Source organism: Herpailurus yagouaroundi, unplaced genomic scaffold, assembly GCF_014898765.1.
Source record: "Herpailurus yagouaroundi ecotype Mexico unplaced genomic scaffold, PumYag 28, whole genome shotgun sequence".
Classification (NCBI taxonomy): domain Eukaryota; kingdom Metazoa; phylum Chordata; class Mammalia; order Carnivora; family Felidae; genus Herpailurus; species Herpailurus yagouaroundi.
In genome coordinates, this window is record NW_024412376.1 from 134,983,810 (window position 1) to 135,010,180 (window position 26,371).

General features: G+C 33.6%; 1 protein-coding gene and 1 non-coding gene across 9 annotated transcripts in view; one reads left to right on the top strand and one right to left on the bottom strand.

The window, feature by feature from the left end:
- The window catches only part of N4BP2 (NEDD4 binding protein 2), a 77,168-nt gene that overhangs the window by 21,818 nt on the left and 28,979 nt on the right, over positions 1–26,371 (bottom strand). For 6 of the 8 annotated variants that reach the window (XM_040485268.1, XM_040485238.1, XM_040485276.1 and 3 more), the window contains 9 exons: positions 25,241–25,329; positions 19,833–19,909; positions 15,303–15,458; positions 11,355–13,744; positions 10,668–10,753; positions 10,110–10,155; positions 8,408–8,604; positions 5,522–5,640; positions 1,629–1,767 (listed from right to left, as the gene is read on the bottom strand). In XM_040485268.1, coding sequence (XP_040341202.1) covers positions 1,629–1,767; positions 5,522–5,640; positions 8,408–8,604; positions 10,110–10,155; positions 10,668–10,753; positions 11,355–13,744; positions 15,303–15,458; positions 19,833–19,909; positions 25,241–25,329 — 3,299 coding nt within the window. Of the gene's footprint in view, positions 1–1,628; positions 1,768–5,521; positions 5,641–6,194; positions 6,332–8,407; positions 8,605–9,152; positions 9,272–10,109; positions 10,156–10,667; positions 10,754–11,354; positions 13,745–15,302; positions 15,459–19,832; positions 19,910–25,240; positions 25,330–26,371 lie in introns of those variants that run through there. The other 2 variants (XM_040485286.1, XR_005793469.1) reach the window with 2 other exon arrangements.
- On the top strand, positions 3,739–3,845 carry LOC121040245 (U6 spliceosomal RNA). The gene has a single exon (XR_005795204.1). It is a non-coding gene; the product is annotated as a U6 spliceosomal RNA (small nuclear RNA).

The following is a 26,371-nucleotide window of genomic DNA, read 5'->3' on the forward strand; positions in this document are numbered from 1 at the left end:
CTCAGTCTCTCTCTCTTTCTCTCCCTCCCTCCCCTCTCAAAAATAAACATTAAAAGAAATTTTTTTAAAGAATTAACTCAAAATGGATCAAAGATCTAAACATGACAAGCACTAAAACTATAAAACTATATTTTAGAAGAAAATATAAAAACAAACAACAAAAAAATTACTATATAACATGAAAAACAAAAACACTTCATGACCTTGGATTAGGCAAGGGTTTCTTAAATGACACCAAAAGTACAAGCAACAAAAGAAAAAAAGATAAACTGCACATCATCAAAATTAAAACTCTTGTGCTTCAAATAAAAGACACCATCAAGAGCAAAAAGACAACCCTCAACATGGGAGAAATTTTACAAATCATATGTCTGGTAAGGGACTCGTATCTAGACTATATAAAGAACTCATACAACTCAAAAATAAAAAAACTTTTTTTAATGGGCAAGGAATATAAATAGACATTTCTTCAAAGAAGATATACAAATGTCCAATAAGCACATGAAAAAGTGTTCAACATCACTAGTCTTCCCTGAAGACTAGTGCAGATCAAAATGACAAGGAGATTCTTTATTAACCATTTCTTTTATTTCCTGTTTTCTGATGCTTTGACATCTAGGGCCTTGCTAACCCCTAGAGAGGCAGTACCCCCAACCCTGGGGTTAGCCAATTCTGAGAGATAGCAAACAACTCATCTGCTAGCATACCTTACATATGTAAACCCACCAACCTAGAGTTCATACCCTCAACTACTTCCTTTATGGGGTTCTCAACCTCAGGGTCACCATCCACATTGTCTAATCACCCATGCCAGATACCAGAACACCAGGGACAGTTCCTACTCCCCAGAGCCCGCTGAAACTGTTCAAACTAGCCAATCTTAAACCTGTTTACCCTGCCTCACCTATTCCTCCCCACAGAAACCACAAAAAAGGCTCTTGCCCACATTTCCACTCTGCTCCCTGTCTCCTGACTGACCCTGGTTCTTCTCCAGGTGGCCCTGGATGGCAGGCCATGCCTCCTGTTTCTAGAGATCTGTGAGTATAATAAATTTCTTCCTTCATAACATTTCCATGTCTAGGTATCTTACCATATCTGATTAAAACAAATCCCATGTACCCTTAGGACAACTTCACAGCCACTAAGATGGCTATAATCAAAAAGACAGATATTAACAAGTGTCAGAGATGATGTGGGTAAATTGTAACCCTCATACATTGCTGGTGGAAACATAAAATGGTAGAGCCACTTTGGATAAAAATTTGGCAGATTCTCAAATAGTTAAAATTTTCTGCCTAGATATTTAACATATTTACATCCTAAAACCCACCATAGCACCACCCCACCATTATTCAATTAAGCCCCATATGCTACTGTGTAGAGTCTATACAGAAAGTTATAGAAATTCAAGTGCTTACCATACACAATGACACTGAATAAAAAAAATCATAATCGGCTACAAATTCATTATTTTAAACAGATATCCCACCTAAATGAAATATGCTACTGGTGGTTAAATTTCCAATCTAGTTAAAATGTGAGAAATAATCATTAAATTACATCAACAAACCAATTACATTTTCATATGAAATTATTTACTTTATAATAAAAAATAAGTAACTCTATACCTTTTTCTCCTTAGACTTCTGTGTAGCATGAGAAGTGACATTCTCATTTTGATGAACAAACTCTTGCGCTACAACTGTTTTCACAGGGTCTCCTTCAAGAACGCAGTTTAGAAACTGGACTGTGTGTTCTAATGAATAGCTGTAGAGAGTTATAAATATGATGTCAATAAAAAAAAAGTTATATGAAAACATTAACATAAGCAACACTTCAAACATTTTAAAATATGAAAAATTGGCTCATTTCTAAGTTTTAAACACTAACTTTATGTATCTCAAAGACTCAAGAGTGACAAGAAGGAAACAATAAGCCCCCCAAAACTAATTTCTGTAAATTAATACCAAAAGGTAACATATTGATAATTAATTCACTGTCTGATCTTTTATTACAGATTGATTATCCACAACAAATCTTACTTTCATTTTATCACCTATACTTCTTAGGTCCCTTGCTGGATTCACACATGGTTTCAGTTTCCTTCAAACATCAAACACAGACAAAAGATCTTTAAACTGACATTTTTATTGTGTCAAATTTTACTTTTTACTTAAACCGTAAGGTTCTAGTCAGAGAAACTCTAAGCAGGGACACAGAAAGGAAAAAGTAAAACACTATCCTACCTCTCACCCCTAATTATTCATGCATATTTTCACAGTGATTCTATATTGTAGGCAGTATCAAATTCTACAAATTGACAAAGACTTGAAACACTCATGTTCCAATATCTAAAGAAACTCATTTCAAAGCAAATTATAAATGATTTTATACTGCTCATTATTTCAGGCTATATGCCTCTGATCTCTTCCAATGACCAGGTAACTAAGAGCTGACAAGAAAGGAATATTTGTGAAATGTGATAGTTCCCCTAAGTAGTGTGACATTTTGTTCTTCTTCAATTTAATGAAGACAACCTTTGATGGAGAACCATTTTGAACTACCAATTCCACTTTAGCCCTGATCTTGCTGCCTCAGATATGCTCAACAAAACAAACAGAGGTTCCTAGGGGTAGAAGCTACCAGCAACTATCCACATCCTAAATAGCCCTTAAAATTACGGGCTTGCTTACTCATGGGGCTGGAAGGCAGTATCTTCCATTAGTAATGCTAGAGGAGTATGGCCCTGGAACATTGTACTGTAGGCATATTCTCAGTAACTGAACCCACTTACCCTTCTTACCAGGATGATGGTGAAGCTACTGCTAACTGAAAAAATTATACAGCTGCTGGAAAACAAATGGAGGCAATTGACCATCTACCCTGATGGGCCGGACTAACCCATCACTGTGGGCATCCCCAGGAAGGACTCACTCCGTCCCCCTTACCTTGTCTGGGGACCCACAACTCTAGGTTTTTTACAACTGGCCTTCTTGCCCCAGGTCCCTATAAAGGAGAGTTGCCATATACCAGTGCCACTCCCCTAATCCCCATGCCCACCCCCCACCCCACCCCCTGGGGAGATTTTAACACGTAACTCTAAGAAAACAGCAAGTTAGGTAGCAAAAACAAATAGGGAAATTGTGGATTGGAATAATAACATTAAAAACTTGATTTAAGTGACATGTTTAGAACTCTACATACTCAGCAGAGAATATTCTTTTTCAAAAGCACTTTCATGTAATATTTATAAAAACTGATCATGTATTAAACCACAAAGAAAATCTTAAATTTCAAAAAGAACTCTTCCAGGCCACATTCTTGTACCTCAATAAAACAAAACAAACTAAGCAATAACCCTCACCCCACTCACCACCAAAGCCATTAAACCATTTAGAAAATTAAAAAGCCTTGGGTAAGTGAGAAAATCAATCTGAATTAGAGATTATTTTAAAAATAATAAAAATGAAAATACTACATATCAAAATCAAAGTATTACATATATATAAAAACATGATAGAAAGAAAAAATTAATGCCCGTAAGTGTATTTGTTATTAAAGACTGAAAGGAAACAAAGTAGCCAAAAAGTTGAAAATACATCAACAAATTTTAAGAGAAAGGAATTATCAAAAATAGAAAGGAATTGCCAAAAATTAAAAAAAAAAATAAATGATTAGAAATATAAAATAGACTTTCATCAATAAAAGAAGAGCTTGTTCTTTAAAAGGATCAATCTGGTGCTCGCTCCAGCAGCACATATACTAACATTGGAAAGATACAGAGAAGATTTGCATGTCGCCTGCACAAGGGTAACAGGCAAATTCGTAAAAGGGCCAATCTGATAAAGAGCAAAAACAGAACACAGAAAAATAAAAACATTAGGAAAAGAAAAAGGAATACAATCAAATACACAACAGTGTTTTTAATTATCAAATAATATTACATATAACTTAACAATAGTAAGATTGAAAACTAAGGTAAAACTGATTTTCTAACAAACTACCAGAACAGACTCATGAAAAAAGCAATCTGAATAAAGCAATAACCTTAAGATAGTGAAAGATTCTGAAGACCTTCTCTCTGAAAAGGTACAACTCCAGAACCTTCAAAGTACTAATTTACTTAAACTTTCTAGAGCATACAGAAAAACAGCAGTCTTTCCAGGTTACTTTATTAAGTCTAATACTAAATAAAACTCTGAAACCAAAATATGCCAAAGAGAACACAAGAACAGAAAATCACAGACCAATCTCATTTACTTGCTGGTGCAAAAATCCTGAAATCAATTCTTAAACTGCATTTAAAGAAAAAAAAATCAAAAATAAAAATCTGAAGGTAAAATAGGTTTTATTCTAGAAATCTATTGTGATTGAAATACACTAATAAACTAAAGAAAAATCCATATTAGATTCTCAGTTATAAAAAGGCGTCTATTCAAAACATCTCTTGCCAAAATACAAATTTAAGAAATATATTAAGATTTAAATATATATTATTCAAACCAGAAGTATTCCTAACATGCCAAACATCAAACATTGTGTGTAACACTACGATAATTAAAACAATATGGTGGAAACCCAGGACCAAACGAAGAGCTCAACAGAACTGAAAAATCTTTAAAGGAAAATGTATATTTTGGAATTTAGCAAATAATAGTGGTTGTATTTTATATCAGTGGGTGAAGATAATCTATTCATCCAGTTGCTTATTTGGAAAAACAATGAAGTTAAATCTCTACCTCATACCATACACAAAATTTAGAGGATTTTGAAAACTTAAAACTCCTGGATAAATGGGAAATGCTAGATTATTTAAAACTTTTTAACTATTAAAAACACTGAAGAAAATATTTTTATAATATTGGGGAAGGACAGACTTCCTAAAATGACATTAAACTCGGAAACAATAAAGGAAATGATTTTCTGATAAAACATATGAATTAAAACATGTATATGCCCAAAGTGACTATATGCCAGGTTAAAAGCTAAGTATCAGAGTAAAATAATAATTATAATCTATAGAAACAAAGATAACTACATATAACATATAAAATGAGCTCTCACAAATGAAGAAATACAAAGAACCAAATGGAAAACAGGCAAAGGTAAGCAATAAATAGAAAAATAAATTAATTGAAAAGGTTCAACCTTCCTAGTAATCCACAAAATTAAAATTTAAACAACAATGAAATATTTTACCCATCACGATCCCAAAACTTTTAGAGATTATTAACACCCAGGGTGGATTACACTATCAGTACGTATAACACAGAAAGCCTTTATCCAAAAAAAAAAAAAAAAAAATTTGGCTTACACATACAAAGCACACACACACACATTAGTATATATATGAGAAAAAAACTGAGGCCTATAAACCAGTTTCCAAAACCTGCTCACTTTCTGCATGATGTACATTGCATTTAATTGTTTATAATATACTGATTACTTGTTATCAGAAAAATTAAAATAATACACTTTCAATGACATCACAATAGAAATTATAGATAATCCTATCACTCACTTGTGGTCCTTGAATATGTCCACCAGAAAATTTTGGTTAATAGCTGGAAATATCTTAAAAAGCTGCTTCTCCTTTAGTTTAGTGGCACAATCTTTTTCAAACATAAGTGCCTCCCTTTTCTAAAACAAACAAAAAAGACAAAAATCATCCTTCAGATGGAATTTATAACACTAATCATGCTGATCCAAAAGCATGGTTATTTTGTTGCAAAAAGATTAATCATTTAAAAGCAATCACAGACTTTCTTCACTGATTAAAGACTGAAATTAGTAATATAAGTATTCTTGCACTATTTATTTATATCCCATTTTTTGCAAAGTATTTGAAGCTGTTCTTTGATATACACACACAATCACACAAGTACATATATGGTGCAAGTGTATATAAATATACACATACTCTCACATATACATACCCAGCATATTCAGACATATTATATAAAACAGATGAAGATATATGTACACATATATAAACAGGATATAAATAAATGAAGAAGTCAGAGAGTAAAGTAAGAATATAGGATAAAGCTAGCAAATAAAATTAGTATATAAATGCATGCCATAAAATCCTGTACAATTGCTAAAGATGGGCCACAAATTCAGTTCTGAGCTTCTTAGTGGCCAAAGCAAAGGGGGAAACAAAGATTCTCAGTGTCCATAAAATAAAAACAAACCAGTTGCTCAGGAGAAGTACAGCTTTTTCTGGTACTGAGACCTGAGAGAAATTTCTCCCATGGGTCCTCATAAAAGGGACACTGTGTGATGCTGTGAACAACGTCCTCAAAAACATATTCTCCTCAATGGGCAGAAACTACAATGTACAAATAAGTTGCAAATTCAGGTTGACAGAAAATCTTAAAATTCACAATTTTAAAAATTTTCACAAACATATTTACTCCAAAATAACTGTATGAGACCTGTCACTAATTGTTGTTTTCTCACGAGTTACAATCAGATCCATTTAAATTGCCAAACTAAAGAACTTTCTTAAAAATGTGCTTTTTAAATTCTAACCTAGGAATGTGGCAAACATTCTTAAAGTGATTTCTAACTCTGAGACAATTTGTTGACGTTGTGATGTAGGTACAGAATATTTTTGTTTGCTAGCAAGATGCTAATATCTGAAAAATAACTTCCTATAAAATTTCAAAGGTGACTCTGAAAATATAAAAATTGCAATCATCTAGGACAACCTTAACATATTTAGGTCATTTATAATACCAAACAACAATAAAAGAGGATTCACAACAGGTGACAATCTGACCAGTAAAAGGGACTGGTAAAGCTGAACACATCACACATCACAAGAGTAACGGAAACAAGCCACCTCAAGAATTAAAAATATTTCATGTTTTATTTAAGATACACATTATAATCTGAATTTACTAAAAAATTCAGTGATCAGATAGATTTACTAGCACCCTACCAGGTCACAGAGTTTCTAAACTACAAATTCTAAGGTCTCATCAATGAACTGAAAACTCATGACCTTATTCTACTCATATATTATGCCTAATGTTTATTTTGTATTCTTTGCTTAAAAAAATACAAAGTGTATTTCTGCTTTGGAGATGAAGAGTGAAAAGAAAGCATTAAGTAAGAAATTCTCTTACTGAGGCTCTACCTAAGGAAAAGTATCCCTGGGATGAAATAAGTTCAGCTTCTATTTACCCAACCCATAGAAAGATAAGCAAAATTCACTGATAGAAAAAAGAAAAATGCATTAAGTTGGGAAGTGAAGGTACTCATTTGTTCACTATTACACTGAGAAATTAATTAAAAGACAGATTAGAACCATAGTTTCAGCATTAAAAATGGAGTTTCAGGTAAAGGTGTCACACCATTTGGGCATAAGTTATGAGATTTCCTTATTTTTAAGAAAATACATTTCTCCAATTTATTACATATATAAATGAAGAGGATATTTGAAAGAACACTACATTATAAGACGTTACCAAAGAGGCTGCTCCTTGGACTATGTAAACATGCAACAATGGTAACATATTTCCAATTTAATTCACAAAATAACTGGGAAAAATAAATACGAAGGTAGAAGAATCCCATCATTCTTCCTATGCCCCAATTCTATGTATTGCAGCCAAATATAAAGGTGCTCCTTTTGAAGAGTCAAATGAGTAAGAAAGTAAGTAAAATGTTTTAGATACATCTAAGAATTATTTCTTTTCTTTGAGAACTGGACTAAATAACCTCTAAGTTCTTTTCCTTTTTGATTTTGAAATTTTCTAATACTAATTTTCAGAATTCCAAAAAAGGCTGAGAAGAAATGCAAAAGAAACCAAATTCACTTATGGCCTCATAAAATCTGATATGCTGAATAAGGAACAAAAATAAAATTCAAAATAAAGTTTCTGTTTGAACTTGTTTGACTGAAAGTTACAAAAAGAAGTGTATTCAATTTCTTAATTCAAATTCATAAGTTTCTAAAATGATTCTCTAAAAAATTTTGTTTTGAAGTTGGGATAGTTCTTTAATAGCAAGACAAACATTTCTTTTTACTGATTTATGAATAAAATTACCTTTAAATGAAAGATTTCTTTCATGTTTTTCTAAAATTAAAGAATTATAGAAGTAAATACTAAAAGCCAAAAAAATGCAGCTTAATCACCTGCAAAATTAAATCTAAAATAACAGTTTCGTACAGACAGGCTTTTTTTTTTTTATAGAATATCAACTAATCTCCCAGAGGCAAAAACCCCCAGCTTCAAACTTCAAAACAATTTTCAATTTTAACATTAACTTCAATCAGGTTAAATACAGATTCCAGACTAGAAAATTCAGAATTAAATGAAAATCACAAAGTAAACATACAATCAACCTAGAGTCAGAGACAAAGGCTTAATGGTTAAGGCTTAATACTAACTCATACCAAATCATGTTTTTCCTGTAAGGCAATTTCTTCTGACATTATTTCTCTGAGTGACACTTTTTTAGTTTGAGTGTTCCAATGATCCAATAAGGGTAGCATTTCAGGTGCTGCTAAAGTCTTCAGTAATTTTTTGCCTGTTCTCTGAGATGACTTTTGTTCAGGATTATCAAGACCAATACTCCCAACCAGGGAAGGATCTACAAAAGCAGTATAAATAGTGTCAGACCCTCAACAATAAATATACAAATTAAGCATTACTCATTCTGTTACAACTACCTCAGAAAGACCAAAGAAACATGATTTTTTATTTCTAGCTTCTATAACGTAACTCTGAGGTTTCAAAATAGATAGTCACATAATTGCAAACGAGACATATGTATAAATGTAGAAACGTTTCAAATGAGCAAGGATGTGGGTATCATTGTAAATCAACTCAATACTTCCTACTTTTTCTAATATTTATTTTGAGAGAGAGAGAGTGAGAGAGAGAGAGAGAGCGCGCGCGCAAGAGCAAGTGTGTGCAGGCTGGAGGAGAGGGGCAGAGAGAGAGGAGAAAGAATCCCAAGCAGGCTCCGTGCTGTCAGCGTGGAGCCCGACAAAGGGCTCAATCCCAAGAACCGGGAGATCATGATCTGAGCTGAAATCAAGATCAAACCAACTGAGCTACCCAAGTGCCCCCCCAACTCCTTTTTTTTTTTTTTTTTTTTTTTATTACATCAACACAGAAAAAATGACACACACATACATTGGTAAACAAAGGGAGTTGTAGCCCGGTGGTAGTGACCAGCTAGAGTAGCTCTGGTCAGCTCTGCTCAGCCACTCCAAGGACTGAAAGGACCAATATTCTGGCAAACCTGCAACCCACTAGAGGCACACAACAAATAAATACTGAACAAATGATATATTCAACACAAGGAAGAAACTGAACATTCTAAGAAGTTCACAATAACAAGATTTAATGTATAATATTTCAGCATCTTTAAGGGTAGCAGCATATTTTATATATTCCTTTGCTTTCCCAGAGAATAAAGAAACAGCAGATACTGCCATCCACATAAACTCTGATACCCTTCCAGTACCTCTAGCTCTCAAATAGCTTTAGCTCTTGAAGCTACAACTAAAGCACACCCAAAGAATCTTCAACCTGGAGTCCTAGTGTGAGGCGTATAAAAGAGGCGTTTGAAGGAAACGTGCACAAAAGGAGGCCCATTAACAGGTCCACCACCCTGCACTAATCACTGACAACACTACCTAAGAAGTTGTCTGGAATCAAATATTGTCAATTTGGCAGATGTTACAAAAGCAGGCTGACTTTTGTGCTCTAATAATATTAACATCAGTAAAAATTTTGAATAACCAAGTAACAACTGAATGATGCTCTCAATCAAACACATGAACATGTTAGTGCTCTCGAACCAGAACAAAATCTTAAACAGGCAATACCCTGACTATACGTATTAGAGGACACCACAGGTGGTCCACTGCGCTCATGAAAGTTAATTACGGGTGCTTTTTAGTTCTTCTAGCTTTATTTTATTTCAATATTAAATGTTAAATATTCTAAAAGAACTTTAATTTCAAATCAAAATTCTTGGGTAACACATTTTGTGGCAGTATATTTAATAATGCATTAAAATTCGTACACATACACCAAGTTTCAACATCATGACAAGAACATTAGAAGTAAAAATATGTGTTTTACCTCGCGTAAACTTGCCAGAGGATACTTCTTCTTGTCTTTGTCGCTCCTAAACACAAATGCAGGACAGGGGATTGGCAAAGGAGGGTGCATTATAAAATAAGATTATATTATTTTTCTCTAGAAATCACTTCTCCTTGTAAAACTATCAATTGTCCTTACCAAATCTAAGTAAAACAATAAAATATGATTATGAAGTAGGACTATATTAATATATTTCTGCCACTTACAGAGCTCTTAGGCTGGTTTTGTTTTGTTTTGTTTAGCAGTTTTTGAAATTTAATCAATCAGTGCTACAAGTCTTTAGAGTAAAAACTATTTATGATTTTTTCTCTTAAAAAAAGTCAACAATCATATTGAGCTCCATCATTAGTTACATAATTTGGCCCAACTGGAAATAATCAAAAATACTAGAAAGAGGAAAAATATCAGTAACCTATTTACTGATAAAAATTCATTCTCTCTCAAAGTCAAAATTCAATAGAAATCTTTCATACAACAGATTCTATTAAGAGCAAAGTGAACACAAAAGGAGCTCTTTATAAAAAGAAGCCTACCAACCATTACAGATTCTTTCCATTTCTCATGAATCACTTTAGCCAGATTCAGATCTATATGAACCACACAATCCTCAACTGTTAGAGACCCTTGTGAGGAGGGAAAAAAGAAAAGAAAATATAATCATTACTCATTATACATTTTGAGAAAACATACTCAACCACCTGATGCATCATAAAACTAATTCATATTATTACTAACCTGTATTTCTAGTTCTAAAGCTCCTAGAATAATTTTTTTATGTGCTATGTCACTGTTTTCACACTTCTTGGTGGGTGCAATTATACAATGCTTCATATATTTAAGTTATTCCTGTCCATCAGTTTACCTGAATATATTTAAGATATTCATTTCCATTAGTCAAGACTTTTCAAGAAGTGTGTTCTAAGAAATTAGTATTGCCTTAAGTATATCTGGAGTAGCACCACAGATTCAAAAAGGTTCAACTCTGCAAATAAGTATGAGGTAAATACCCAGAAAACTTTCAACATATGCATGGGATGGACACAAACTCCATATAAATACTCTCTATTTCTTTAAATTACATTTTTTTGAAATACTCTATAAACAAATGTGTCAAAAATAAGGTATATTTCAGTTAACATAGAACATAATTTCAAAATGGAGATAGAACCCTGAATCTGTTTCTATTCACACAAAGATACATATTTAGGTAATCTTTTTCTTTACCTGAATCAATACCAACAGGGCCAAATAATTCATTGAGCTGAAAAGCCAGCTCAGGAGGTAATGCCAATTCCAAACAGTCTATGGTCAGAGATTTGGCCATCATTGGCATGGGATTCAACATCTCAGTTTTATCTTCTTCACTAACTCCAGCTGACAAAGTACTCTCAGCCATTAGAATTTTCTCCATTTCCTGTTCATCTTCATTCATAAATTCTTCAGTGTTTGGAAATTTCACATAAGTCTTAGGAAGATTTTCATTTTTCTTTATTTCAAAAGAGTCAGTAAAATCAACTTCTTCATTTAACTCCAGATTTGAAGTGCTCGATACAGAGTTTAAAACATCAGACAAATTCAAAGAAGAATGTATACTGTCTCCAATCTCTGTGACTTCTAGGTTCTTCTCCATGTCCCTCACATCGTTAGCAGTAGCAGCTTTTAGAGTCCCTGAAAAAGGCTGCTTAATGTTATATAAACCTGGAAGTTCTGCCTGACTACCAGGAAGTACTTCATTAGTATTCTTTAGATCTGTAGTGCCATTAGGAAATAAATCTGTTATGAATCCTGGTTTTTCAGTAGTGATAGCTCTTATTTCTGCCTGCTCTGAGTGTCCCTTTTCTGAATCACAGGTAGACTGCACATTAGTGTTACTGACAACAGTGCCATGGCCAAATTCTGGCACAGAAGAAATAGAATCCTCCAAGGTTCCTCTTTGGCTAATAATTTCCTTCAAATTTAATCCCAGAGAAAACGGCCCAATTTGTGCTTCGTCGTATGATTTTTGGATAGTCTCAAATTCAGTATCCTCACATAATTTAGTTTCAGAGTCCAACAAAAGGCTTGTAGCCCAAATAATATCTTTGTTACACCTCTCATATAAGTCTTTTAGGGCTTCTAATGAAAAGGACCCAAAGAGTTTACAAAGAATGTTAAGATTTTCAGATTCATCAGCACTGGTGAGCTCACTTTCTTCAACATATGTGCTTTTATCATACATTACCCTATATGGAATTGTTTCTTGAATGTCTAATTTTGTGTTAATATTGAAAGCTTTTGGTTTAAATCCATCTAATCGTCCGGTTAATACTCTCACAGAATCTGAAACACTAATTTTATTCTTTTCTATTTTCCATAAGAGAGCAAAATCCTGTGGTTCAGTCTGGGTACACATGCCTTCTTCTATTCCAGGGACTTTCTTAAGTTTTCCTTCTGGAAATTCTGCTAAAGTTTGTGGTCCTACTACTCCAGGAATAGTTGGCCCACTATTGGTAAAAGTAAGAGACAATGTGTTTTGTCTATGAATCTTTTTACTTGGACAAGTTTTATTCTCACAGGCCATTTCACTGGATAGCGATTCAGAACTTCCTAGAGTAGAACTGGAACTACCCAGTGTTTTTAGTTCTTCAGGGCTTGTGCCCCAACAGGCCTCATGTGCTGTGTAGAAGGCTATTTCATTCAAACTGTCATTAGTTCCAAATTCTAGATTGGGTTCCTTTAAGCTGTCTTTTGGCATTCTTGATCTGTGCTCTCTCTGAGCTAAAGAATCAGATGAAGGCCAGTCACCCACAATGCTGAATGATTGTTTTTCAGTATTTTTATACAGATCAAACTGAGAGTGACTGAAAGATTCTGAAGCATCATCATACTGTGATTTCTTGTCCTCCTCTGTACTTTCATGTGGAGATTCTCGCTGCTGGATGTGATCAATATTCACAGATAGACTATTATCTAATACTTTGCGTGTCTGAGGGCGATTATACTTTTTGTCACTTTGTACAGATGAAGTTTTTTCAGTTTTTCGGTTCCTTTTTGTCCTCTGACCAATAGTCTTATCAACTGGCCAATCACCAACAAAATTTGATAGCTCATGTCTTGGGAACTTTTCCAAAGTTGATTTGCTTTTTGGTTTTCCAAAGGCTTTTTTCTTTACCATGGCTCTTTCTTCCAATATTTCACCAGGTGAAGATTTTTCATTTTGAAATGGTATAGTATTTGAAAGATCATAGTCTTGATTATTTTCACCATAGCAAATACTTGGTGACACTCTCTCTATGAAACTATCAGCATCAGTTTTACTATATTCTTTTTCAGAAGCCATTTCTACTTGCTCTTCTTTCTCACTTTTTTCTGTTGCTTGTCCTTTGCTTTCAGAATCAGAAAAATACATGTCTGAAACTTCCTGAATGAAAGCACTCTGAATGTTAGGATTCATACCACTTATTTCTCTTCTTCCTTTGTTTAAATCTGCATTAGACAGATATGTAACATTCTCAGGTAATATAGTTTCTTTGGTCCCTTCAAGTTTCTTCACTTCAGTTAACTCTAGATGCTTCAAAGATGAGGATAAAACATTTTCTTCTTTTTCAGAGGTAATATCTTCATTGTCTCTTGGGCTGTAAGATTTTTTTTACAGTATTATAAGGAAGTCTCTTAATGTTGCTATTAACATTATGATTTAAATTAAAAAAGCATTTCACTGAAAGACAAGACACTTAACATTTCTTCTAAAACTTCTATAAATAAACTACATTAATTAAAATTATAAAAGCTAATCGTGATCTTTTCCTAGTACATTATAAACACATCCTTTCATTGTAACCCTAACACCTAACACAATGCTTGGCATATAGGAAGCACTCAAACTTTTTTCGATTAAAAAACATGAGATTTTCAGTTAAGGTGTTCATATGCATTAAATATTAAAGGTTCTAAATTTGTTCCCAGAAGAGGACACCTGGCTTCTCTCAGAACCATTTAAGCTTAATATGTGTGAAACTAGGTCTGCCTCTACTAACATCTGTCATTTGCTACAGAGGAAAATACTTAAGCTTCATTTACAAAGTCACGAAGAGTCAACATGATTTGCACAACTAAGAGAAATGAGAGAAAGGGAGGAGAGCTGTCATTTGAAATGTCACCTGCTAAATTTTTTAAAACCATCCTCAATGTTAATTTCAGACTCAACAGCACTTTTGCCTAATCATTACACTTTCAACTTCAATACTTTTTCCTTAGTCAATTTATCAACTCATCTTCCTTTCTTTCTTTATTCCAGGAGCTCTCAAAGTCCCACCTCTCTCATGAAGCTTCCTAAGTGAAATCACATCTAACACTGAGTTTTCTACATGCCAGATGCTATTCTAAGTCCCTTTTAAGTATTAATTCATAATCCTTATGAAATTCTTATGAACAAAGTGTTATGATTGCCATTTTAGAAATGAAGAGCTGAAGTATAGAGAGATTCTATAATTTGTCAAAGATTACAAAGCCTTGGAATTTGAAGCCAGGAAACAGCTCAGGAGCCATGCTCTAAACCACTTTGCAACACTGCTCCTCAATAAAAGAGCATTTATGAATTTTCTATTCCCATCTCCTTTTTTAATAGAGATTCACCAGCCCTTATCATCAAAAAGTATGGGCGATTTAGACTTCTATCTATATTTAAGGTTATTCTTTAACTTTCCTACTTATTCAATTGTTTATATGTCCTAAATGTCTAACAGAATCAGTACCATGCTGGATTGCAAACTTTCAAAAGGCTATGACTTGTATTACTTATTCAAAGCATTTCATTAATAATCAATTTTTATAATACTAACTTGAAAGAGTATTTTCACTAATACCTAAAGAAACACAAAATAATGACAGGCGATAACCAATAAATATTGGAATAGTGGGAAGTTACACAAAGAAAGCAGGAGTATTCACAGTATAAACATGGACCCACAAAACCCTGAGGACCCACAAAATCCCATGTCATTGCTTACATAAATTTACTTCTCTTGCTAACCATATACATCTTGTTTCAGGTAAGACAATGATCTAAACTCAACAAATAACAAACATCTATTTTTATTTTTAAAGTTATTTGGCAGTGATTTCACAAGCTACAAAATTATTTTTTAAATTATATTTCAAATTGAATTTTTGTACACAGGGACTTTAACCTACCTAGTACTTCTGTCCTCACAAGAATATGCACACAACTCAATACGTTCAATTTTCTCTGGAACTGAAGAACTCATGATTATTGGCACTGAAACAAAACGCTGATAGTGTTCCAACATTCTTGTTATTTTTTCTTTGCTTACCCCATGAATATTACGTCTAAAAATTCCAGGGCAGAAAAGGGTAGAAGAAATATTGGTAATTAAAGCTTAAAAAAAATGGAACACATAACACCAAGAAAAACAATGATATATTTTTCATTTTTTTTAACGTATACAAAATAATGCTCTATTTCTAATATGTAAAAATATCTAAGCTGGTTTGTCATGACACAATATATACAGACTCTAATTTTCATCTTATTCAAGATGTCTTAAATAACCATTTTTTAAATCATTCCATATAATCTTTGCCAAACATCTTTTGTCAACTTGGAAAAAAACAACAGATCCTAATAACTTTAAAAGAAGCTATTCTCAAGCTCTGCAAAAAAAAACTTCATAAGAGTATGACCATTACTTCAAGACTTTAATTATTAACTAGTAAGTAAAAAAAATTCTACTAGTCTTCCATTTAGGCCACTATGGCAGACTAGATGTCCAAAGGGCCCTCCTGTTACAATAAAATTGAATCCCAAGTCAATTTAAGCAAATGTATATTTGAATACATTTTAAGTTCAAGCAAAGAAAAAAAATTCCTTGTATCTGAAGTCTCTGGATATCCAAATATGAAATTTGTTGTATTTGTGCTTTCACTCATGGTAGCTTATTTCTTTATTTTTATGAACTCATATTCCGTTGAACCTAATATTAAAGGATCCTTAGGCCTTAAACTGGGGGTGCTTTCCTTCATACAACATCTGGATTTGCATCTGCCAGGAGGCCAGATGGTATGCTTTAGTCTCTCAAGGATCTTAATCTTCATGAAAACATCTCAGTTGCAACACTCCTATCTTGGGTTGGATCCAAGGCTCAGTGTCTGGATCCCAGGGCTAAAATTAGTATTTGCCATGCTGGCAAATCTGGCTTTCATATTTACCTACCTCAATCTTGTCTGGTTTCAGATCACAGAGAAGCAGAGATAGAAAATATGAAAGAGAAGTTAAGAGACATAGACATAGAGGACAGAACAAAACGGCAGTATACATCTAATCCAAGTCCCAGAAAGAGAGTACATGGGACAGAAGCAATTTAAAGAAAAATGGCTGAGAATTTTCCAGAACTGATCAAAGACACAAATCCCCTGATCTCTGAAGCCCAACAAATCCCAAACAAGATAAATAAGGAATCCACTAGAAACATGGTGCTGAAGCTGTCATTCACCAAAGGTAAAGAGATGATGTTGAAAGTAACCAGAAATTAAAGAAAGAAAGAAAGAAAGAAAGAAAGAAAGAAAGAAAGAAAGAAAGAAAGAAAAAAAAAAAACCTAGTTACTGACAAAGAAACCAAGTATTAGAACCACAGCTGACTTAACAGTAATGGAAGGCAAAAGAGAATTAAACGTTATCTTCAATAACAGAAACTGTCAATCTAGAATCTATACACCCAGTGAAAGTATCTTACAAGAATGAAGGCAATAAAAGAATTTTCAGATTAAAAAAAAAAATGAGTTTGACATGAAATAGAACTATACTGTAAAGAAATTCCTAAAAGATGAATGTCAGACAGAAGGAAATTCCCAGGTGAAAGATCTATGATGCAAGAAAAATTAAGGACAAAGCAATAACCGTATGAGTGAAAACACACATTGTCTGTACACTGTACAATCATAGCACGTAAGTTGGAAGGCAGGTAAGTATCAGAGTTAAAATGTTTGAAAATATTTTTATTTTTGAGAAGGCTAAGAAAATGGTTTAACCTTAAATTTAAAGTTTGCATGATAAAAGTTTTAATGTAACCATTAAAAGGATAAAAATAGTGTATATAATTTCCAAATTAATAGAGAAAGAAAAAATAAATAAGAAATTTGCATTCAGTGAAAAAAAAATCCAAAATAAGGCATAATAGGAGGGAAAGAAGTCAAATATATAATTTTCTGCGATAGGAGAAAAACAATCACAGGAAAGGTGAGATAAAGAGAAAGTGCAGAGTGAGACAGTAAGAAGCAAGACCAATTATATGAATAACCAAAATAACTATAAAAGAACTAAGGTTAGCAACAAAAAGCCAAAGATGGACAGAGGTTTTCTGAAAACCTAATCATACTAGTTATAAGAGATATGCCTAAATGTAAAGACACTGAAAAGTTCAAAAGTAAAAGTATGGAAAAAGAAATAACACTCAAATCCTAAAAGGAAGCTGGTGTAGTTCTATTAATATTAGACAAATTAGACTTTATAACTAAAATTAACATGAAGGATAAAAGAAAATCACTTGACAAGGATAAATGGTTCAATTAGACAGATATAAAAATTTTAAGCGTCTAAGCGCTTTAAAAAATATCCTCAGAATAAAGTGAAAATAGGCAGAATTATATAAGAAGAAATGAACATACTCAACATAACAGAGTTCAGCACACCCTCTCATGCAGATTTCCTCATTCCTCCCTTAAACATTAATCCATCAAGCAAATTTTTTTAAAAAGATGTGAGCAACAGAATAGGCATGATTTAATAATATATTAACATACTATAACATACTATATATAACAAAGCATATATTTTTATCAGCAAACAGGAAACATTTATAAAACACTGACAATATACTAGGTCACAAAATGTATCTTTTATACTATCAGAGAATTAGTAATCACACAAATCGTACAATCTTACCTACTACAGTTAAACTGAAAATGAATTTTTTAAAAAACATGAATTTAAAAATAACCTTTTCAGAAATTTTAAAACATAGTTCTAAATAACCCAAGGGTTAAAAAGTAAAATTAATCAAAATGCAAATAAGGGAGTAAATGATAAAAAGAAAGTATTCTATATTAAAATTCTAGGAGCATTAAACATAGTACCTAGGGAAATTCATAGCATCAAATGCTCATATAAAATAACCTAAACTTTCAAATGAAATCTTATAAAAATAACAGAATAAACAAAATAGATTTTTTTAAAAAGCAAACGAAGTAGAATAAAAGAGAAGCAGAAGTGAATTGAACATAAAACAAACTTATAATAGAAAGATTAAGCAAGCAAAGTGATGTTTATTTGAAAAGGCTAATAAAAAATCTGATCTCTGGTGAGAATAATCAAGAAAAAAAGAAGATACACATAAATACTTTCAGATTAAAAAGAGGAACGTAAGTATGGATGCAGCAGAAATGTAAAGGTAAGAGAATACTATAATTATTTTAATAAAGTCTAAATAAATTTGAAAACTTTGGTGTAATGACAAATTCTAACTGAACCTTCTTACAAAGAAATCACCAGATCCAGACAGTTTCATAAGTAAATTCTATCAAACTTTCAAACTCACATAAACTCAGAAAAGGGAAACAGAAGAAACACCTTCTAATTAATTTTATCAACCCAAAACCATGATATCAAAACCAGGCAAAGAAAGGGCAAGGAAGAAAAAATTACTGGTCACTCATTTATACAGATGCAAAAATCCTTAACAAAATATTAAAAAACCAAATCTAGTAATGTATCAAAAGCATATAAAAAGGAATGGAAGTACTGATACACGTTACAATAGGGATAAAACCTTGAAACATTATGCTAAGTGAAAGATGTCAGACACAAAAGGCCACATATTGTATGATTCCATTTATGGGCAATGTCCAGAACAGGCAAATCCACAGAGACAGAAAAGCAAATTAACATTTGCCAAAGGAAAGGGAGAATTGGGAGTGACTAATAGCAGGTACAGGGTTTCTTTGTGAGGTGATGGAAATGTTCACTACTCAGAGAGTGGTGATGGTTGCACAACATTATGAATACAGTAAAATTAGGTTACCCTTTAGTTAGCATTAAAATTAGTTAAAATTACCAAGAAGAAAATACCCTGACCAAACTCCAGTTATGCCTATCTCTAAGAGAATACAGAGCACAAAGCAAAACACATGATGTGTCCATGTCGTAGGGTAACATTTTTATTCAAGTCAAATAATCACATAAAAAAGCATAAGTTTTGGGAGACGGGCAAGGAGAGGGGAGGGTAGTGCAATACTTGGATAGTTGGACATCTGCTACCTTTTCCACCTATACCTCCCTCACTTCCTTTCAGTATTCTAAGTCACCAGGCAGCTACAATGATTTACTCCTCCCATAGCACAAGGTTCAGGTATGCCAATCCCCAGGGTCTATTCTAATTTCAAATATTGACATTATATTATTAATAAGCAATAAAGTACTGACTATATAAGACAATTGTAATTCTTCTGTTAATTAACTCAGTATTAGGAATAAGATACAAACTCTTCAAAAACTGAAAAAGAAAGTCTATAGGAAATACAAAATTTGTTACAAAAGCTGTAATCCAATCTATTTTGTTTCATTGATTATTTATAGAGAGAAAAAATCTAGATGGACTTTCTATCACTGCCATAAAATTAAAAACGTGTTAGATAGTCTCTACATTTTACCTTGCAAGTTCCTTTGGTTTGAACTTCCACCATGTGTCCGGTTCCCGGAAAAGAACTTTATATTTATGTTTTTGAGACTATGTACAAAAAAAGACAAATGTATTTAAAAATAATTACTTCCATGAAACTAAAGGAATTGTTTCCAAATTCACAGCATGTTAACTGAAAGAACCTAAAGATTATCTAATTGTGATGGGTTTGTTAAATCGGCAAAATGCACAATCTCATTGACCCAGCAATTAACTTCCAGAAATTTATGCTACTAATAAATTATTATATGACTGTAAATACACACACACACACACACACACACACACACACACACACCCCTAAGATATCCAGTTCATTATTATTTGTAATAGCAAAAGGAGACAACACAGTGACTATTAATATGCAACTGGCTAAATAAATGAAGGTACAACCATACAATGAAAATACATACAGAAATTTTGGAAGTTCTATATGTGTTAAAAAGAAAAGGCCCCAATATAAACTGTTAAGAAAGATACATAATTTTCACTTGGGTAAAAAAGAATTAATCACACATTTTTAAACAATATAGAAAACTTCTGGAAAGATTCTAAAAAATACTATTAAAAGCATCTACCTCAAAGGAGTAGGACTTTTTGGCACTCTTTTTTATAATTTGAATATTTATCATACATGCATTACTTTTATAATTTTGAAGCTATTTCAAATAATAGCTCATTCAATTTTTCAAAACTCTAATAGGACCATTATCTAAAAGCTATGCCCTACATTTCTGCACTAGATCCAATCTCCTCTCTCCACCTCAAGAATAACCAAGTTCAGCAATTCTCCCCTCTGAGTTATCATCAATTTTTCCCTCCATCTTGAATCAATCTTATCACATTCAATTATTTCTCCCATCTTACTCTTAATCCCCTTTCCTCTGCCAGCTCCCCATTTTCCTGCTTCCCTTTGCAGGAAAATGCCTTCAAAAGAATTACTACACTCTATTTCCAATTCCTCTCATCACTTCTCTTAAACCCACTCCAATTAGCTACTCCACTGAAACTGCCCATCAAGACCACAAATTACCTCCACATTGAAAAATGCTACAGTTAATTCTCAGTCCTCTCCTACTTGACTCTCAGCAGCATTTATCACAGCTCACCACTTCCTTCTCCCGACACTTTGTTCCTGCATACTTGCTTTTCCTCCAGCTCCACTAAAATGTGTCCTCAGTCTTTTTTGCTAGTCCTTCTTTTCCACCCACAACTCTTCGCACAGTGGAATGTTTAGTCCTTGACTTAGTCCTTGGTCCTCTATTCTTAATCTATACTCACTTCTTTAGTAATATCATCCCATTCCTTGGCTTTGAATATCACCCATATGTTAATGACTCTAATACCTATTTTTAGCTCAGAATTCACTCCTGACCTCTGGACTCGTAGATACAACTACCTATTCACCAAACTTAACATATTCAAACCTAAACTTTTGAAATCCATTACTCCAAAAGTATTCTATCTAAACCCTTCGCCATCATTCTCAGCTCATGGCAACCTCCAACTACACAGGCCAAAAACCAACCCTAATGTCACACTGAACTCCTCTCTTTCACATCCATATCAATCCAACAAGAAATTCAGTTGGTTTTACTTTCAAAAATATACCCAGAATGGGGCGCCTGGGTGGCGCAGTCGGTTAAGCGTCCGACTTCAGTCAGGTCACGATCTCGCGGTCCGTGAGTTCGAGCCCCGCGTCAGGCTCTGGGCTGATGGCTCAGAGCCTGGAGCCTATTTCCGATTCTGTGTCTCCCTCTCTCTCTGCCCCTCCCCTGTTCATGCTCTGTCTCTCTCTATCCCAAAAATAAATAAATGTTGAAAAAAAAAAATTAAAAAAAAAAAAATATATCCAGAATCTAATCACTACTCATCATCACTTTCACTGCCACCATGTTGGTCTAAGCTATATGATCTCTTACATTAATTACAACTACAGCCCTCTAATTAGTCTCTCTGCTTCCATGCTTGCCACTCCAGCCCCAACCCCAAGTCTATTCTCAGCACTGGGCTACAGCAATCCTGTTAACTGTCATGGATCACGTCACTACTCTGCTTAAAACCTGGTTATGGACTGAATGTTTGTGTCCCTTCAAACCTCACTCACCCCATGTGACTCTATTTGGAGATAGGGCCTTTATGGAAGTAATCAAGATTAAATGAGGGTATCAGGGTAAGGCTCTGATCTGATAGATCTTGTATGCATACAAGAAGATACACCAAAGAACTCACTATATACAATAAGAGAACATGCAAGAAGGCAGCCATGTGCAAGCCCAGAAAACAACTCTCACCCAGAGAACTATGCCATATCTTGATCTGGGATTTCTAGCCTCCAGAACTGTGAAAAAAAACAAACAAACTACTTTTGTTGTTTCAGACACCCAATCGTGGTATCTTACTATGACAGCCTGAGCAGATTAATACATCTTCCATGTCACTCACGGTAAAATCTAAAATTCTTACAGTGATCTATGAGGCCTTATATAATCGGCCCTACCATCTCCACAACCACCATTACATCTCTGACCTCATCTCCCACTACTGATCCCCTCCCCTACAGTTTTATGACAAGATGCCAAAAGTACTCACTGCTATTTTCTGCCATTCTGACAGAAAAGTCCCAAAATCAACCAAGACACCACAGTAGGAAGTGACATAATACCCTGTAATGACTCTATTCACTTCTATCTCCTCACCTCAATACCAAATTTCATACACTTTATTCAGGGCCTGGCAACAGCCCTGGTCTCTAATGACCTAAAGGAGTGTCATATAGCTCTCAGGATCAAATTAATTTTAAATGCATACACAGAGAGAGAAAAAAAGAGACTGAATTTAAAGACTTCTCCAACTCCCATATCAATAGGTAAATCTTAATAATGTTACATTAATTGGGATGATTCTGATTTACCTTAAGTTATATGATAACTCACAAGGGAAACTACATATGTATATGTATATACATATATACACATAACTACATATATACGTGTATATATACGTTATATATATATTTAACTACACGTATGTACACATAACCACATATATATATATACACACATATATACATAGAACAAAGTAATCAGTTTTGCCAGATGCCACTAAGCATACCTGACTGCTCGCTACTTACTCAACTCACTACTTAACTACTTTTGTAAATGACAGTCAAGATAGTATTAGACTGTTATCTCCAATCTACTCCACTCCCCCACAGCTCTCATTATCTTGTTACCAAAAGAAGCAAAAAGGGATCCTCCTTCTCTACAGTAATTCCTATAACTACTTCTTTTTGAAGAAAAAATGAATTTGGCATTCTATGATAAGCAGCAGTAATTTATACTTTTTAAATTTTTTTTTAATGTTTATTTGTTTTTGAGAGAGAGAAAGAATGCAAGCAGGAGAACGGCAGAGAGAGAAGGAGACACAGAATCCAAAGCAGGCTCCAAGCTCTGAGATGTCAGCACAGAGCCTGACTCAGGGCTCAAACTAACAAACTGCAAGATCATGACCTGAGCAGAAGTTGGAAGTTAAACCAACTGAGCTACCCTAGCGCCCCTTGTCATTCATACTTCTAAGTAGAGTTGGGAATAGCCAAGGAATCAATAATGGAAAAATAGCTTTATAATTTCAATTATTATATAAGAAAAAAGAGAAAGAAAAATATTATGGAAGTCTGAAGGCTAAATGAAAACCAGTAACTCAGTAATGCAGGGCCTTCTTTATTTTCTACATAGGAAAATGAAGTGTTAAAGAACTTTCTAAGATGATAGCAGGAAGCTAAGGAAAACATACAGAGAAGTAAGAGTAAGGGGGAAAGCATTTCCCATGATAAATACGTTAGACTAGAAATTAGGAATTCCTGAGGCCAGAAAGCAAACTGAATTTCAACTTCCAATGGACTAAAATTGAGTCTTTGTTCCCTCTACTGCCCCTGCACAGAAGTAAAATCTCATTTGCTCTCAAATGACATTAATTTTCTTCAGAAAATGAAGAGTCACACCTTCAAAATAGTACAAGTGCACTAAACACAGCAAAGGAGGCAGAGGCTGGACGTGCTGAGAACACAAAAGAAGCAGCACAACATTCATTAACTGAAGAAACATAAAGCGAGCTTTAAAGTGCCAGACATGTGCTAATATTGAGGGAGTAAAATAATGAATACCCCATAATCACAAAAGCTTCATTCATTCATCATTTTAAGCCAACAAATACATATTTACTATATGCCAAACCCAGTGCTATATCCTAGAGAGTCAACGATGAATAAAACAGACCTACCTGCAAGAATATATAGATGGCTTAGAGCCAAATTCGGCCCATTAGCCAGTATTTGTACAGCCTAGGAGCTACGGATAGTTTTGTTTTGTTTTTTTTACATTTATTTATTTTTGAGAGACAGAGTGTGAGCAGGGGAGGGGCAGAGAGAGAGAGGGAGACACAGAATCAGAAGCAGGCTCCAGGTTCCAAGCTGTCAGCACAGAGCCTGACGCGGGGCTCAAACCCATGAACTGTGAGATCATGACTGAGCCGAAGTCGGATGCTTAACCGACTGAGCCACCCAGGTGCCCCAATTTTTATATCTTTAAAGGATCATTTGAAAAGAAAAGAAAAAAAAAAAAGAAAAGAATATACGACAGAGACTGTATGTGGCTCACAAAACCTGAAATATTTACCATCTGGCGCTTCATAGAAAAAAGTTAGCCAACCCAATGACCTACTGATAAAAGCAGTGTGCTTAAGGCTATCACAAAAGAAAGCCAGGATGCCAGGAAAGCAGAAAGAGTACTCTATTCAGCTTTTTAGTAAGTTAATGAATGCTAACTTCCTGAAAAAGGTGACATCAAAGCTTGGAAAAAAAAAAAAAAGAATATGGCAAATTTGGAGAACTGAAAATAGTTGAATTTATAAAATTCTGAATTTATCCGAAGAGCAAACTTTCAAAAGAAATTTAAGGACTAACAAAGGACCACCAACTTTGATTCTGCCAAATAATAGCAATAAGGAAAAAAGATTTTGTGTGTATACACACGTGCGCACGCACACACACACACACACACACACACACACACCCCTAAATTATAATTATGCATATGCACACAAACATAAAATTATAATTTAATACCACTACCTTTTCATAAAAGACATCAAAAACAAAAACTATCTCAGAGTTTAAAAACTGAATCTCAGAATTTGAAAACTGAATAAATTCAGTTTTACGCAAAAATGATTCCTATTTTTCTCATTTTGCTTAAGTACACAGAAAGCTCAGTTATAGACAGTCCAAGAGCTGTTTGCTTGAGATTCACTTGTGTAATTAACATCCCCCAATAATTTCAAACTTACTACTACTGACTTATGATAATTTATGATACAAACCAAAGAAACATATGGCTTCATTTCCCATGCCTGTAGGTTTGTATTGTCTATTATTATAGGAGACACCTTCTTCTCAAATGCTTCTTTTGCTGAAAAACACAAACAGAAAATGAAAAATCACTTTTTATAACAGTATTAAGTATTTTCTTGAAATTCTGAAATCTGACCTTGTTTTCATAATTTGAAAATCATGGATATGTGCTAATTTTACTCACAACTCAACTTCTAAATATCACTTTTGAGTATATAAAAATTAAAGTACAGATAAGTGTTGGATAATAAACAATAAATACTAAAGTTATAATCAGAATATTTTTAAAAAAACTGATCTAAGTTTTATGTGTGTTACATGTATAAACAGCATATATGGGGAAAAAGCTATCCTTAATATCATCCTAAAAGCAACATTGTATCTTGGATAAGATTCTAGAAGGGATAAGAACTTTAGTAGAAAAACTAATATCAAAATAAAGCCTAGAGTTTAGTTAACGATAATGTACCACTGTTGGGGCACCTGGGTGGCTCAGTTGGGTAAACAACGGACTCTTGATATCAGCTCAGGTTGATCTCAAGGTTTATGAGATCAAGCCCCATGTCAGGCTCTGCACTGCACTGATAGTGCAGAGCCTGCTTGGCATTCTCTCTCTCCCTCTCTCTCTGTCCCTCCCCTGCTTGTGTGCTTTCTCTCTCTCTCAAAATAAATACATAAACATTTAAAAATAATAACAATAATAATAATAATGTACCATTGTTAATCTCTTAGTCTTGACAAAGGTACCATGGTTATATAAAATGTTAACAGAAGAGGGAAATGGGGGAGGAGTATACAGAAACTCTATACTGCCTTTGCAACCTTTCCATAAATCAAAAATTATTCCAAACATGAGTTTTAAAACAAACAAGCATAATATATAAATAAAAAAACACACACAAAGATGTAATGATTTGAAATAAAGAAAACATTATTAAACACTGTATAAGAGATTTTCTTATAAAACTACCTTTTTCCCCCAGGAATTAGACCTATTCAGGAAATTAATGATGAAGCACAGTAAGTATGCCTTACAAGGAAATTAGCTGAAAGTTTTTTTTTTTTTTAATGTTTATTTATTTTTGAGAGAGAGAGAGAGC